Raw genomic sequence first — 16,386 nt, forward strand, 5'->3', positions numbered from 1 at the left:
CATTAAAATCAGACAGTATTTAGTACTGGCAAAGATAAGGAGAAATGGGAACTTTTTAAAAAAAGATTTATTTGTTTTATGTATGAGTGCTCTATCTGCATGTACGCCTTTAAAGATGGCTGTGAGTTGTGAGCCACCATGTAGTTGCTGGGAATTGAACTCAGGACAGTGCTCTTAACCACTGAGCCATTTCTCCAGCCCTGGCAGAATTTTAAAGTGCAGCCATACTGGCAGATAGTTTGACAGCCTCAGAATGTTTATTAGAGAGTTGCTGCAAGATGGTAATTCCATTTCTAGCTATGCAGTAAAAAGAAATAAAAACACACAAATATGCAAAGGCTTTTACGTAGCTCAGCAGTAGAGTACTTTGCTTGGCATGCATAAGAGGCCATGGGTTCAATCCCAGTACTGGAGACCTGAGAACAGCTTCTATATGACTGTTCATTGCAGTATTTTCATAAACTCAAATTATCATCAATAATAAACTGGTTAAATCAATGCAGTATATAAATACGAGGTGTCATGACAAAAGGAAATCAAATACAATACATGCTATATCATGGGTAATACCTGTGAAAACATTATATGAAACAAGCCTGCCACCAACACCATGCATTATTAATTCTATTTACATTAAATGTATGGAATAGACAAATCCATAAAGACAGAAAGTCTATTAGGGGTTGTTTCTGGATGGGCTTGGAAGCATGGAGATAATGAGGAACAACTGCTAATAGATATGAACATGTCCCAAACACGGACTTTGGTGTGCCTGCAGAGCCCCGTGACTACAGCAAAAGAAAGCATCGTAACATACACACCCTTTAAACGGGGGACTTGATAATGTGCAAATTGTATTTCAATAAATGTGCAATGTTTAAATGTATTTTCCTCCCTCTTTCTATTTTAGGGTGAGGGGTGGCACGGCCTCATGAATGAAGCCTGGGCTGACCTGGAACTGAAGCTGCTCAGAGTGCTGGTTCTCCAGGTGTGCAGCCCCGGCCGGGGGAGAAAATATACTGCCCAGGTTACAGTAAGTACAACAAGCCTGGGGGGGGGGGGGGGGGGGAGTTCTGCTTTAGAAACAATGTATACAAAGCACTCTTACCTCCAGTACTGATTTCTACTTCTGTGGAGTCTCTTTCCAAACTGCCAGCACTGCTAACAATATTCATTAAATGAATCGCAGTCCAAGCAAAAGGCATGCGGTATTTCCCAAGTCTCTGGCAAAACTGGTCAGCTTGACTTTTCAGCTTCTCCAATTTTTCCTTATTCTGTAAAACATAACTTGATCCATGATCACACTTAAAGGAAACCACCTAAGGGCTATGTCACACAGCATCAAGGGCAGGGTAAGTGCTCAATTCTTAGCAAAGACAGCAAAACAAAGGCTGAGCACAGAGCTCAGAAGTGCAATGCTTGCCTGTCCACCATGTACAAAGAAAGACTTAGGTCATACCCTCAGTGTGAAGCGGAGAACACAGTAACCTGCATCTGCGAAAACACAAGGTACTACCTGAACACGGGAACTCAACTTGTTCTACACATGTCTGCGTGGAAGAAAGCACTGTGATTTCTGTTTGTGAACAGGTCATCCTGACAAAAGAGAAAGGTGAGGAGAGGACCAGGCACACTTAAGGACTGCAAGTGATCTTTTAGGAAACGAAGTGTGACTGCAGTCAGTCATTTTAACACAGATTTAATGCCAGAACAGCTAGAAAAGAAAGAGATCTAGAAAAGGTTTGTCTTTATGAGCTCTAGAGAAAACCCAAGTCTTTCTTAAAAATTCCTCAAAAACTGAGTCTTTCTCAAAACTTTCTTTAAAAAACAAACGAAACAGAAAAATGACTCACACAAAGATTTGAGCTCATATATGCGTTTCTGATCTTTGGTTGTGTAGTTAAATTCGTGTTAAAGTATTTTGGCTTTTCCCTGGATATCATTAACACACGAAATCGGTTCTGCTACATAAACTCACAAGTATACCAGTGTCTTATTCTAATTTTTTTCTGTACATATTTACACTGACTGGTAGATGTAAGCATGCTTGATAACCAGACAACTTTCTCTTCCTCCTGTTCTTATTGGTCAGGGTCATGTATTGCAGACTGTCCTTAAACTTGCTGTGTATTCAAGGATGGCCTTGGACTTCCACCCTATCACTTCTACCTCCCGGATCATAGGCATATTTGCACATCGGCTTTATGAAGTACTAGGGATTGAACCCATGGCCTTGTGCATGCTGGCAAATACCTCTACCAAGTAAGCTATCCCCTTCACCTGACATTTAGGTTCTTCAAACAATAACTCTCCTGGATGTACAGTAGACACCGCAATAAATACTGGTACCATTTTGGTAGTTTTCTATTCCCCCTGCCCCAGCTGTATAATTTAGGTTTTTGGCAACTTGACACAAACCAGGTTCATCTGGGAAGAGGGTACCTCAATTCAGAAAATGCCTCCATCAGATTAGCTTATAGGCATCTCTGTAGGGTATTTTAATCAATGACTGATGTGAGAGAGCCCTGCCCCCACTACCAGCAGTGCCACCCCAGCTCAGGCCCCCAGGACGTATAAGGGCAGCTAAACATGACCTGGAAAAGACAATAATCATTTTCTCCATGGTCTTCTACCTCTAAGTTCCTGCCCTGATTTCCCTCAGTGATGGTATACTAGCCAGTTTTATGTCAATTTGAAATACACTGGAGTCATCAGAGAGGAGGGAACCTCAATTAAGAAAAGCCTCCCCAAAAGAAAGAAAGAAAAAGAAAAGAAAAAAGAAAAACAAGAAAATGCTTCCATAAGATCTGGCTGTAAGGCATTTTCTTAATTAGTGATCAATGGAATGGGGGGTTGGGGGGGGCAAGCCCATTATGATTGGTGCTATCCCTGTGCTGGTAGTCCTAGGGTATAAGGAAGCAGGCTGAGCAAGTCTCCATGTTCCTGCCCTGTTTGAGTTCCTGCCCTGACTACCTTCAGCAATGAACTACAATGTCAAAATGTAAGCCAAATAAACCCTTTCTTCCCCAAGTTGCTTTGGTCAAGGTGTTTCATCACAGTAATAGTAACCCTGATGAAGACAGATGGACTATGGCCTAGGATATATATATCAAATAAACCCTTTCTTTCCCAAGTTGTTTTTTGACATGGTATTTATCACGAAATAGAAAGTGAACTAAGATGCTAGCTCTGAGTCCCAAGGCAGGATACTCATCAGGACACACCTCACTCTAAGTGAGAAAGAAGTGACGGGGTTCAGAGGCAGCCTAAACTCTGAGCCATCTTCAGGATGATTTACACAATGTGGGCATGCGGCTGGACCATGACCACTCCAGAGTTCGGTCCCCTGCAGTAGTGTTTTCCTGTTTCTTTGATTGTTGGTCTGGACTCGTTCATCATTGGTCTGTGTCCCTGCTCCCATCTCATGGCTATTGTAATTTACCGACAGTTTAAAATTAGCTCAGCTACTCCCCTCATTTATAGCATGACAATTTAACAAGTCAGAGCCTGGATATTTTACTGCTGGCAGCTGCTGATGGTACCACAGCCATGCTCCCTTCCTAACCTGCCATTTGTGACACGTATGTGCATATGACGCTTGCCCATCTTTCTTTCCTCTCAAGATGACAAAATCAGAAACAGGAATTTCAATGCTAGGAAGTTTCATCAACAACACTATTTTGTAAATAAAAGAACTTCTAAATTATTTAGAAGTTAAATTTAATTAGCTTAGTTCTCATCAAGAAAAATAATTTTTAAGCTCTGCTTAAATCACTGTTACTACTAATACTATTAGTGTTGGGGAGTCGTGGGAGGAGTGTTTCACTTGTGTGTGTCTTCAAGTTCAGAAGAGAATGTTTTGGAGTCTGGGGTCAAGCTAAGGTTATTGGGCTTGCACAGCAAATGCTTTACCCGCTGGGTTATCTCTCTGCCCCTCCCACCAAAAATAACTTGTAAAGAATTAGATGTGGGTAGAAGAGATTTTAAGACCAGCACAGGACACAATACAAGCTAAATAACAAAACAGGGAACAAAATGAGAGAAAGCAGACAAGCAGGAAGAAATGAATTAACAGTAAATGATTGTAAAGACTTTATGCTTTTATTTTTCCCAAATTACAATAGGAGCGATATGTGAAAATGAGGCCTGAAATGGTACCTTGGTGGCATCAGCTTCTTTGAAAATCATATATGGTTCTGCACACTCTCCAATGTCTCCTTGCTGTAGAACTTTTTCTAGCTGTCAAGAAGCAAAAACAGAAAAGTTTAGCTAAGGTTTTAAAAATAAATGCACTCAGTCAGAAATCAAAGGATGGTTCGATATACTAAAAATCAATATGATACAGCACACATAAACAGAATGTTAGAGGAAAGGAGAATGATCATCTCTATGCAGAAAATGGATATTCAGAATCATTTCCCTTTAGAAAACACTCAAAAACTATGAACACAAGGAACTACCTCAATATAAAAAGACTATATATGAAAAGCCCACAGCTAACATTCTCAAGAGTGACTCAAAACTTGCCCTCTAAAATCAGCAACAAGACAAGAACATCCAGTTTTGCATTTTCAATACAAACCCGTGCTGGGGTTAGAGCTATAGCAATCAGCAAGCAAAAGAAATGACAGACAGGCGACATGGAAAGGAAGAAGTGAAATGATCTCTACTGACAGCGTGACCTTTATTACTATTATTATTATCATTAGCAGGTTTTTGAGACAAGGTTTCTCTGTGTAGCCCTGGCTGTCCTGGAACTCACTCTGTAGACCAGACCCACCTGCCTCCACCTCCCCAGCACTGGGATAAAAGGCGTGTGCCACCACACTCGGCGGCGGCAGCTACAGCATTATCATCATCGTTATTTTTGTTTTGACAGCATGATCTTTTATGTGGAAAACTCTAAAGATTTCATGCAAGAAGAGAAAAACCACATCATAGATTCCGGCCACTGTTGATATGCCTGCACTGCCTGCTACCCCAGCACTCAATAGGATGAGGCCAGAGTTGCAAATGTTGAGGCCCACCCACCCCAGGACTAGCACATTCTAAGCTAGCCTGGCTGCATAGTAAAATTCTGTTTCAAAAGAATCAAAACAACCATCAAAAATAAATAAATAAATGAACAAATACAACAAACTTTCAGTATACAAAGGGTACACATTAACAATGACAAATTCTAAAAAGAAAATTAAGAAAGGAATAAACTTAAACCAAGGAAGTAAAAAAAATCTATACAATGAAAACAGTAAAATGTTACTGACAGAAATAAAAGCATAAAAAAATTCCAAAGATATTTTAAAGTCATGAAGTGAAAGATTTAATAGAATTAAGAATCCAATATTGCCTGTTGTGCACAATTAATGAAATTTCTATCAAAATTCCAATGATTGTTTCGACAGAAAACAAAAACCCATCCTAAATTTGAAAAGGAATCTCTAGAGAAATCTGAAGCCTGAGGAAAAGGGACTGAGTAGAGATTCACTTCAGATGTGAGACCAACCACAAATCGATAGAACTGTGGCCTTGCGGGAAGACAAAGCCTGCACTTTAAATCTGGAATGCCAGCCCCAGGTTCCTGATTTGAACAGAGGGTCACAGGCTTGCAGGCTATGAACACTTAAAAAGTGGAACCTGATTGTGATATAGTACACTGGGTTCCAGTCAAGTATCCTCTGCTCTCTGGAAAACCACAATGTAAAGAAATGTCATTTCATGCACCTACAGCCGCAATCGGAGCCTTCTCCATGCTGCTTCCCCAATGCACTGCAATTCCTCTGAAACCATAAGCCAACCTGTTTCCCTTTTGTTTTGTCAGGTGCTTGGGACGGAATCCTTCTACAACCATAAGCCAAAATGGATCCTCTCTCCCGTGGTCTATCAGACATTTGGATGACTAGAATCCCTATGAAACAATTAGCCAAAAGAAATACTTTCTCCCACATTTCTGCCAGGTATTTGGTCACACTGATGTAATAATAATGAATAAATGAGATGTGTTCACAATGGAATGGAAGAGGAATCCAGCAAAAACCCTTGCATGCAGTCCAATGTTAACACAATCATGTGTATGACTCTTCTGTCTCCATGTATGTATGTGCACTACATATGCACCTGGTGCCTGTGGAGGTCAGAAGAGGGTGTCAAATCCCTAGAACCGTGTGGGTTCAAGGAAGAAAACCCAGATTGTCTGCAAGAGCAACGAGTGCTCTTCATCACTGAGCCATCTCTCCAGTCTTATCCAGTGTTTTTTGACAAAGGATGTCAATATGACTCAATGTGTGAAGGGCACTCTTTCCAACAAACACGGCAATGAAGGCTGCTAATGCAGCTGAATCCTCACTTTACACTTTATCTAAAAATCAAGCCCGAATGGACCTAACGCCTGAACGTAAGACTAAAAATTATAAAACTTTTTTTAAAAGTTCTTCACAGACTTGGAAGAGTTTGTTCTTGAACGTGACGGTACAGGGATATAGGAAAAAACAGACAAACTGTATCAAAACTTAACACATTAAAGGACAAAATAAACAGAATGAAAAGACAACCTTAAGAATGGGATGAAATTATATGGAAAATGTATGTCTGACTACAAATTAGTATTTCAAATGCATAAAGAACCCCTACAACTCAGGAAAAGCAACAGTGATGATGATAAATCCATTTAACCAATAAACAAATGATTTTGTTACAGCTTAATATAGAATATCCCAAATAAATTCATGTTTCAACACTTGGACCCCAACCAGTGGAGCTGTCCTAGAAGATTAGGGAACACATAGAGGTAGAGGTTGGCTGGAAGGAGGAGGTGGATGAGGCAAGCATTGAGGTTTTATAGCCCACTTATTCATCCTCCATGCTCTCTGCTTCCAGTTCCACAAAAGTCTGAAAAGGTTAGGAGTCTCAGCTGCACCCTTGTCACCATGGTGCCTTCCCCTTCATTATGGAGAGTATCCTCTCAAACTGTTAGCCAAAATAATTTCTTCCTTCCCTAAGTTACTTGTCATTGGTTATTTGGTAAGACCAGGAAAAAGAGTAACTAATGTAGAAAATGGTACCAGAAGTGGGGTTGTCACTGTGACAAAGCTGATCATATGGTTCTCAGAACTTTGGAGAGGGTCTAAAGAAGGAATATGATGCCAGGTGCTGGTGGTGAATGCCTTTAATCTCAGCATTCGGGAGGCAGAGGCAGGCAGATCTCTGTGAGTTCAAGGCCAACCTGGTCTACAGAGTGAGTTCCAGGAAAGGCGAAAAGCTACACAGAGAAACCCTGTCTCGAGAAAAAAAAAAAAAAAGAATCCCAATATTCCAGTCAGCAATATTGCACTAATAGCCCAATTCTTTACCCTTCCTTTATCTTCCCTTTGCTACAAGATGCTGTGAACTTCCTTCCAATAGAGACCTATTATATACATCCCAGTTGCCTGAGTTTCTGTTCTATTATGACCTGCTCCGGCAAATGGGATGTTAGCTGCCATGATACGGCCAAAGACCTGAAAAGCAGCTATGCAGCTGAGTCTACTCTTTGGTATGTCTACAAAGATCAAGAATTTACTGCACAGAGAGAACACCCAGAGACCATTCAACTGGTTCCAGACAACCTACAGACACACAAACACCATCTGGTTCCAGACAACCTATAGACACACAAATACAACCATCTGGTTCCAGACAACCTAAAGACACACAAACACCATCTGGTTCCAGACAACCTACAGACACACAAATGCAACCATATGAAAACAGTGTAGCCAAGATTGACTGACCAATGCATAAGTCAGATATATAAATAAATATACAAGAACTGTAACAGAATTATAAATAAAGGCTTTTTGTTACAGCCCACTGGGATATCCTCTGTTGTTCTTGTATAGCAACAACTATACAACGTAAGTGCTAAGGAAATTTTCTCTCAAGAAATGATAAAAATTGACTGAAACTATAAACCAAACCAAATTATTCTTCTTAGGGGGAAAAAAAGGAAAGAAATATCATGATGAACCACAAATAACTAAAGAAAATCTCCAAAATTAACTTCCTTTAAAACAGAAGTTAAAAAGATGACTCAGCAGTTAAGAGAACATGCTGCTCTTCCAGAGAACCCAGGTTTGATTCCCAGCACCTACATGGCAGCTCACAACCATCTGTAAGCCCAGTTCCCAGGAAATCTGACACCCTTCTGGCCTCTGCAGGTATCACAGACATACATGAACGGAAAACACCCATACACATAAAATAAAAAAATAATAATTTTCATTTGGTAATTATAGAAAATTTCTCACATACACAAACATATACATATGTATGTGCTTATGTATATACACAAATCTGCATTTACTTGTATTTTATGAGAACTATGATATATAGATTTATTTTTCATTAAATATTCTCATATTTGTTACCATAACAGAATTTTTCAAATTATGGTTTTACACCATATGAATTTATCATGATTTATCTATTTCTTTATACTGAAAATTTAAATTCAATGTTTTTTATTCCTAATCCTTAAAGCCATTTATTCCCAAAATGACAACTAAATCAGAAATTTACTTCATTTCCAATCATCTTTGCCTTACTAGCTCTTTTCTCCCAAGATGATCATTTATAAAATCTTGCCATTTTCTCCATTTAAGATAACTGCATTTTTCATTCATGTTCATCTCTTTTGTAAAATAATCATAACCATATTGTTGTTGTTGTTATTGGTATCTGAAGGCATGGTCTCTGTATGTAGTCCTTGCTACATGTCGACCAAACTGGTCTTAGACTCACAGATCGCCTGCCTCTGCAGTGCTGAGATAAAGGTGTGACTAAAGGTGTGCACCACCAAACCCAACAGAACTCACCTCATTTAAGAGGATTATCTAAAGTGAATTTCTCCAGGACTGTTCATTGAAATTAACACTAATTTTAACCTGAATTCATAGGAATGCATCCAACAAATTCGGGCATTATTCCTGTGGGTAAAAAGGACTCATTTTTATGAAAATCTACTTTACCATCTTATTAAAAAAATTCATTACCTCTTTAGAGTAATTTTATATAAATAAAGTGACTAAGGAATTTATTTTAGGTTGCTCTCAAGTCAAGGTCAATTTAACCAAAGTCAAGTACGCAAGTCCTTCCGTTAGTTTGGTTTTTTGACATTTATTTATTTATTTTGTTTATGAAGGACAGGGCACCAACATGCCTGCCAGAGTCAGTTCTCTTCATCCACCACATGGATTCCAGGAACGGATTCAAGTGCTGAAAAGTGAGCACCTTTAGACCTGCAGAGCACCTTTTAGACCTTTAGGTCCCAATTAGTCTTTAAGTTACAACAAGACAGCAGCACAGTAACATCTGAATTTACTCCCTCACCCCCAATACTGGGGACTAAACCTAGTGCCAGCCATGTGCACTCCAGACAAGTGTTCTACCACTAAACTACATACCCAGCCCTCGGTTTACTTTTTATTTTGAGACAAGTTTTCCTTAAGTTGCCCAGGCTGGCCTCAAATTCTCTCTATAACCCAGTCTAGCCTTGAATTCCCAATCCTCCTGCCTCAGTCTACCAAGCAGCTGGAATTATAGACCTTACCAGGCCTTGCTAGTCTCTAGAATTTCTAATTATTTTTCTAGGGGAGGTATGCTTGGAGCATTTTGTGGTTGTTATTTTCATTTTGTTTTGCTTTTTAAGAAACAGGTTCTTGCTAGGAAGTCCAGCTATACTCAAGTTTCCAACCTTCCTGCCTCTACTTTTAAGTGCTAGAGTTACAGGCATGTGCCTCTATATCCAGAGACCAATTCTTATTTCAACTGGCTGATGGATTCTTATTTCAACTGGCTGACGGTCGAGTCACAATGATTTAGTTTAGTTTTCATATTTATATGACCTAGAAACTCAGTAAAATAACTGCACTGTAGCAAGTATGAGTGTTAATTTTAGCACACTGGCTATTCAGTTACTTTGTCTAATTCCTTTAAATCAGTGGTTCTCAATCTTCCAAGTGCTGCAACCCTCATGTTGTGGTGACTCCCAACCATAAAATTATTTTGTTGCTACTTCATAACTATAATTTTGTTACTCTTATGAATGGTAATGTAAATATCTGACATGCAAGACATGTGATATGTGCCCCCTGTGAAAGGATCCAAAGGCATCATGACCCACAGGTTGAAAAACAGTGTTTCTAAATGTTGCTGTGAAAATGTTTTGGTTTTGGGTTTTTGTTTTTTGTTTTGTTTTGTTTTTTTGTTTTTGTTTTTGAAAGAATTAGAATAGTAGACCTTGAATAGAGTTGATTAATCTCTACTGTGTGGGTGGGCCTCAACAAAGACTAAGTTTTCCTGAAGAAAACTGTAACAGAAACCTAGCCTGAATCTCCAAGCTAACTGAACTTGCATTTGGCAGCTTGCCCTACAAATCAGAGTCAGTCAACTTCCAAGATCACATGAGAAAATCCCTTAAGATAAATCCACTGCCATTTGACCACAGAGCCATGATTAATACTACATTCCATTCAGGGAAGTGAGGTCATAACTGGAGCTTATGTCCAGGGTGGCACTGCAAAGAATCAAATACAAAACCAAGGAAAGACAAGGCACTGTCCTAAGCTTGCAATATTGACAAAGACAGGAATAGACACCCAAATAAACACATCTGTTCACGATAGTCTCACCTTTATCACAAGAAAGACATCTTGGGAAGGATAAGTTATAGAAAAAATAGCTGATCTAGCCAGAGTGGTAATAGCAGCAGGTGGTACATGTGGCCGTAACAATCCCTTCATCTGTTCCGAATTAAGGTCAAAATAAAAGTTTTCTGAAATCTGAAAAATACATTCAGACATTACATTTTACATCAACACAAAATTTATGAAATGCACAAAAAGCATATATGTAAAATCTTAAAGTATTACGGATAATAAAACATCATATTTTACAACACTCCATTCTAATTCACAGTTGAATATATATTTCACTGAGACCAATCTACATATCTGCATCAAAGTCAAAAAACTGTATAAGCTACTTTGGAATATAACATAGAAACATTTTCTAAAGAGTCATATCTCATTCCTTAGTTAAAAGTACAGCTAAGTCAATTACCACTGAGGTGATTGACTATAAACTGAATTTTAAAACTTTGTATTAATAACATCTCAGCAATTTTCATTTTATAAATATAAGCTACTAGAGCAAGTTCTCCTGAAGAAATCTATCACAGGTCATATGTTGATAATGAAGGCACCTTCAAGTTTCTAGTTCAGCGTGACTTAGCACATACTAAAGTAAAAAATGCTGGACCAGAGATGTGGAGAGTGCTAGACTCCAGACTCAAACCTCAGAATCCTGGGCTCCATCCCCAGCACCCCAGAAAGAACACAGGAAGAGGCAGGGAGAGGTGAAGGACAGGGAGAAGAAAAGAAACATCAAGAAGAGCTATTTAATGCCCTTTGAAAACTCTGAAGCAGAATAAAAACAGCACAGTAAAGCTAAACTCACTCTTCAGACGCACCACCTAAACACACATAAAACAGCCACAGCTATTAGAAGTTTCAAACTGCATCAATAAACTTCGGTGAGTGCTATGTTTCTTTCCCTACATACGGCTTCCAGGAATTTCCCTTTCCTGCATTGCCTTGTGTTTTCTTCTTCCTCCTCTTCTTCTTCTTCTTCTACTACTACTTCTTCTTCTTCTTCTTCTTCTTCTTCTTCTTCTTCTTCTTCTTCTTCTTCTTCTTCTTCTTCTCCTCCTCCTCCTCCTCCTCCTCCTCCTCCTCCTCCTCTTCCTCCTCCTCCTCCTCCTCCTCCTCCTCCTCCTCTTCCTCCTCCTCCTCCTCTTCCTCCTCCTCCTCCTCTTCCTCCTCCTCCTCCTCTCCTTTCCCCTCCCCCTCCCCCTCCTTGTTTGTTTCTCAAGATAAGATTTCTTTGTGTAACAGCCCTGGCTGTCCTCAATCAGGCTGGCCTTGCCTGCCTCTGCCTCCCAAGTGCTGGGATTAAAGGTGTGCACCACCTCTCTCCAACTTGCTTGTCTCTTTCTCAAAAGTTGCTTCTGCTATTTGCTTTGGGACTTTTTTCAATAATCAAAAACCAGGTTTCAATTAAAGTATTTTCAATAAGAAGAAAATATTTAACTAGTCTTGAAATGGTAAATTTCTATTTACTTGTTCAGTTAATAATATATGAGAAATCACTAGTTGTTTATCTTATAAAGCAAAAAGCATGTAAGCAGATTTCTGAAACTTATGATTACGACAATGGCTGTAAGCAAATCCCAGAAACTTACCTTTTTCTTTTCCTTGACATCATATAAAGCCAAACTTGCAAAAATGGGCTCAATTTCAATCTCAAACCTGTATGAAGAAAAAACATAAACTAACTTCAAAATATATATAAAAGACAAATCTGGGGCTAGAAAGATGGCTCATCAATGAAGACTGTTGCTCTTGCAGAGAACCCAAGTTCAGTTCCCAAAACCTACAGCACTCAAGGCAGCTAACAACTGCCCTGTAACTCTAGCTGCAGGGGAGCTGGCTCCCTCTTCAGGACTCCACAGACATATGTACTCACATGGACAGACAGACTCGGACAGAAGGACAGAAACACACAAACACACACTAGGACAGACAAACAGGGACAGGACACACACAGACAATGGGACAGATACACAGGGATGGACGTGTGCGCATGCATGCATGCATGCATGCATGCATACACACACACACACACACACACCTGACATCTAGATAAAGTTCCAGAAAGATCTCTCTGGAAAGAAATTCTGATTCAATACCTTCATCCTTCACCCCTGTGCCTACCTCCATGCCTACCTTCTACTAAGACACTTTCCACATGTATCTTTCATAGCTTCAAAACCAATACATTCTCTACATAACATTCCTTATTTTTTCAGCAATAATCAATCTAAATTTCCCAAAAGTCTCACAGAATTGTCTGTCTATTTTGTGACACTAATTACTTTACAGCCTATGATTAGGTTATTTATTTAGGTGTGTTCACTTTGAAATAAAGTTTTAAAGTATTTTCTTTTCCAGGCTATAAATCAAATAATCCACACACCCCAAAAATTTAAAATACATTTAAAACACTCAGAGAAAAGCAGAAGCATTTGGACACTCCCACTCTCCCACTGTGCAGAAAGAACTAAGGAGAAGTAGGGTAGCCATCTACCCAGACATATAAAACGTACATGTGAAAAACTTTAAACAAAGAGTATAATACTATTTCATAACCTGCTTTTTTAACTCCCCACTTGATGAAAATGTCCGATGTCCTTTCTAACTCTGTACTTGACATGTTTACTTCACTTTCCTGAACCAGAGCTGGCACACTGGAAGGAGGGACATGTTTAATGACACAAGGCAAACACAATGAGAAGCTGACTGGAACAACAGCAGAGTGGGGGCTCAGCCCAAGACAATGCTGTACCCAAGAGGATGCTTGGCCATGGCTGCAGACCATTTCGTTATCTCAGCTGGAGAACTATTACCCACATTTCACGAGGAGAAATGTGGAATGTGACTGAGCATCCTGCCATGTACAGCCTCAACAGCAAGAAATACTGGGGAAGAATGCTAAGCAGTGTTGGAGCCACAATAATCCTGCTCCACAGCACTTGTTTGCTAATTATAAGTCAAGGTCAGAGTCTTTAAGAGACATTTTCACACTGAAAGTTTAACAAGAACCAACCATTCAAAAAGATCTGCACAGAATGTGAAAACAACAGTGTACACACTTAGACAAGCAACAGTAGAAATCATCGATCCAACACTGAGGAAGTGGTAAGCAAGAGACAAGACAGGCCCTTGACAGAGAAGCGCGGCCTCCAAGGTCTCCACAGGGAAGGAATAAGGGAAATGGAGCCTGCACAGGCCTCTACTCTTCCTCCCTGAAACTTTTTTTTATATTTTATTTCAAATTTTTTTAATACGGATATTTGTGTTTTAATTTTACACATCAGCCATGGGTTCCCCTGTCCTCCCCCTTCTCGTCCCCCCTGCCTTCCCCCCAGCCCCTCCCCTCCATTCCCATCTCCTCCATGGCCAAGACTCCCCTGCAGATTCATTTCAACCTGGTGGATTCAGTACAGGCAGGTCCAGTCCCCTCCTTCCAGGCTGAGCAAAGTGTCCCTGTGTAAGCCCAAGGTTCCAATCAGCCAGCTCATGCACTAAGGACAGGTCCTGGTCCCACTGCCTGGGTGCCTCCCAAACAGTTCAAGCTATTCAATTGTCTCACTTATCCAGAGGGCCTGGTCCAGCTGGGGGCTCACAGCTTTTGGTTAATAATTCATGTGTTTCCATTAGTTTGGCTATTTGTCCCTGTGCTTTTTCCAATCTTGGTCTCAACAATTCTCACTCATACAGTCCCTCCTCTTTCTCAACAATTGGACTCCTGGAGCTCCATCTGGGGCCTGGCCAAGGATTTCTGTATCCACTTCCATCAGTTATTGGATGAGAGTTCTAGCACAACAGTTAGGGTGTTTAGCCATCAGATCACCAGACTAGGTCAGTTCAGGCTTTCTCTCGACCATTGCCAGCAGTCTACAGAGGATATATCATTGTGGATTTCTGGGGACCTCTCTAGCATTTTGCTTCTTCCTGTTCTCATGTGGTCTTCATTTATCATGACCTGTTATTCCTTGTTCTCCCTTTCTATTCTTGATCTAGCTGGGATCTCCTGCTCCCCTAAGCTCTCTTTCCCTGGAAACTTGCCCTTCATTACCCCCACTCACGTCCAGGTTGTTCATGTAGATCTCATCCATTTCTCTGTCATTGAGCGATCCCTATTTTCTAGGTAGCCTCCCTGGAGTTTTGAGTAGTAGTCTAGTCATCTTTGTTTTACATCTAGCATCCTCCTATGAGTGAGTACATACCATGTTTGTCTTTCTGAGTCTGGGTTACCTCACTCAGGATGATTTTTTCTAGATCCATCCATTTGCCTGCAAACCTCATGATGTCATTGTTTTTCTCAGCTGAGTAGTACTCCATTGTGTATATGTACCACATTTTCTTTATCCATTCTTCAGCTGAAGGGCATCTAGGTTGTTTCCAGGTTCTGGCTATTACAAACAATGCTGATATGAACATAGCTGAGCAAATGCCCTTGTGGTATGATTGAGCATTCCTTGGGTATATGCCCAAGAGTGGTATAGCTGGGTCTTGGGGGAGATGGATTCCCAATTTTCTAAGGAAGCACCATATTGATTTCCAAAGTGGCTGTACAAGCTTGCATTCCCACCAGCAGTGAAGGAGAGTTCCCCTTGCTCCACATCCTCTCCAGCATAAGCTGTCTTCTGTGTTTTTGATCTTAGCCATTCTGACAGGTGTAAGGTCTCAGAGTTGTTTTGATTTGCATTTCCCAGATAATTAGGGATGTTGAGCAATTCCTTAAATGTCTTCCAGCTAACGCTTCTCTTAGTGAAACAAATAGATGCTGAGTACAAGGGATCTCAGAGAGTCTTTCAGTACTTGACAGCCACTAAAAATCTACTCTGCATCTTCTTATACTTGAGACTCAGCCAGGTAAGTGGTACTGCAATACACTTTTCCATATACACCTTTGATGTATATCATATGAATATCCTCTATTACAGTGGTTCAACATCCTTGATGCTATGACCCTTTAATACAGTTCATGTTACGGTGAGCCCCAACCAAAATTGTTTTTGTTGCTACTCTGTAACTGTAATTTTGCTACTGTTGTGAATCATAATGTAGCATCTATGTTTCCCAATGGTCTTAGGCAACCCCTATGAAAAGATTGTTTGACCCCCAAAGGGGTGGCAACCCACAAGTTGAGAACCACTGCTCTACTGGATCATTTTTCTACTTACTGTTTGGCTTTTTTCTTCATCAATAAGTAGTTCTGTGTGTATTCTGGATATTAATACATCACCAAGTATAAGTGTTGTTCATACTTTCTCCTCTTCCTATACATTGTCTTAACACTTACGTCTTTGGATGGAAAACCAGTTGTCCATTTCAATGAAGCAAAATGTATGGATGCAGACCAACGGTGTAGCTTGGTGGTACAGAATGTGCCCAGCATGTGTGAGGCCTACGTTCAATCTCCAGTACCATAATGGAGAGGTATGAGAAGAGAAGACAGAGGAGAAGAGAAGCCAAAGAGAGGGAAGGAGGAGAGGAGAAAGTCAGAGAGGGAAGGAGGAGAGGAGAAAGTCAGAGAGGGAAGGAGGAGAGGAGAAAGTCAGAGAGGGAAGGGGGAGAGGAGAAAGTCAGAGAGGGAAGGGGGAGAGGAGAAAGTCAGAGAGGGAAGGGGGAGAGGAGAAAGTCAGAGAGGGAAGGAGGAGAGGAGAAAGTCAGAGAGGGAAGGAGGAGAGGAGAAAGTCAGAGAGGGAAGGGGGAGGGGAGAAAGTCA

General features: G+C 40.3%; 1 protein-coding gene across 11 annotated transcripts in view; it reads right to left on the reverse strand.

Moving 5' to 3' along the window:
* Positions 1-16,386, reverse strand: part of Dock7 (dedicator of cytokinesis 7) — a 186,940-nt gene that overhangs the window by 127,015 nt on the left and 43,539 nt on the right. For all 11 annotated transcript variants that reach the window (XM_036180182.1, XM_036180187.1, XM_036180185.1 and 8 more), the window contains exons 8-11: positions 12,275-12,341; positions 10,665-10,814; positions 4,159-4,239; positions 1,109-1,274 (exon numbers count right to left, since the gene is read on the reverse strand). In XM_036180182.1, the coding sequence (XP_036036075.1) occupies positions 1,109-1,274; positions 4,159-4,239; positions 10,665-10,814; positions 12,275-12,341 (464 nt within the window). The remainder of the gene's footprint in view (positions 1-1,108; positions 1,275-4,158; positions 4,240-10,664; positions 10,815-12,274; positions 12,342-16,386) is intronic.

Source organism: Onychomys torridus, chromosome 2, assembly GCF_903995425.1.
Source record: "Onychomys torridus chromosome 2, mOncTor1.1, whole genome shotgun sequence".
NCBI classification, from domain to species: domain Eukaryota; kingdom Metazoa; phylum Chordata; class Mammalia; order Rodentia; family Cricetidae; genus Onychomys; species Onychomys torridus.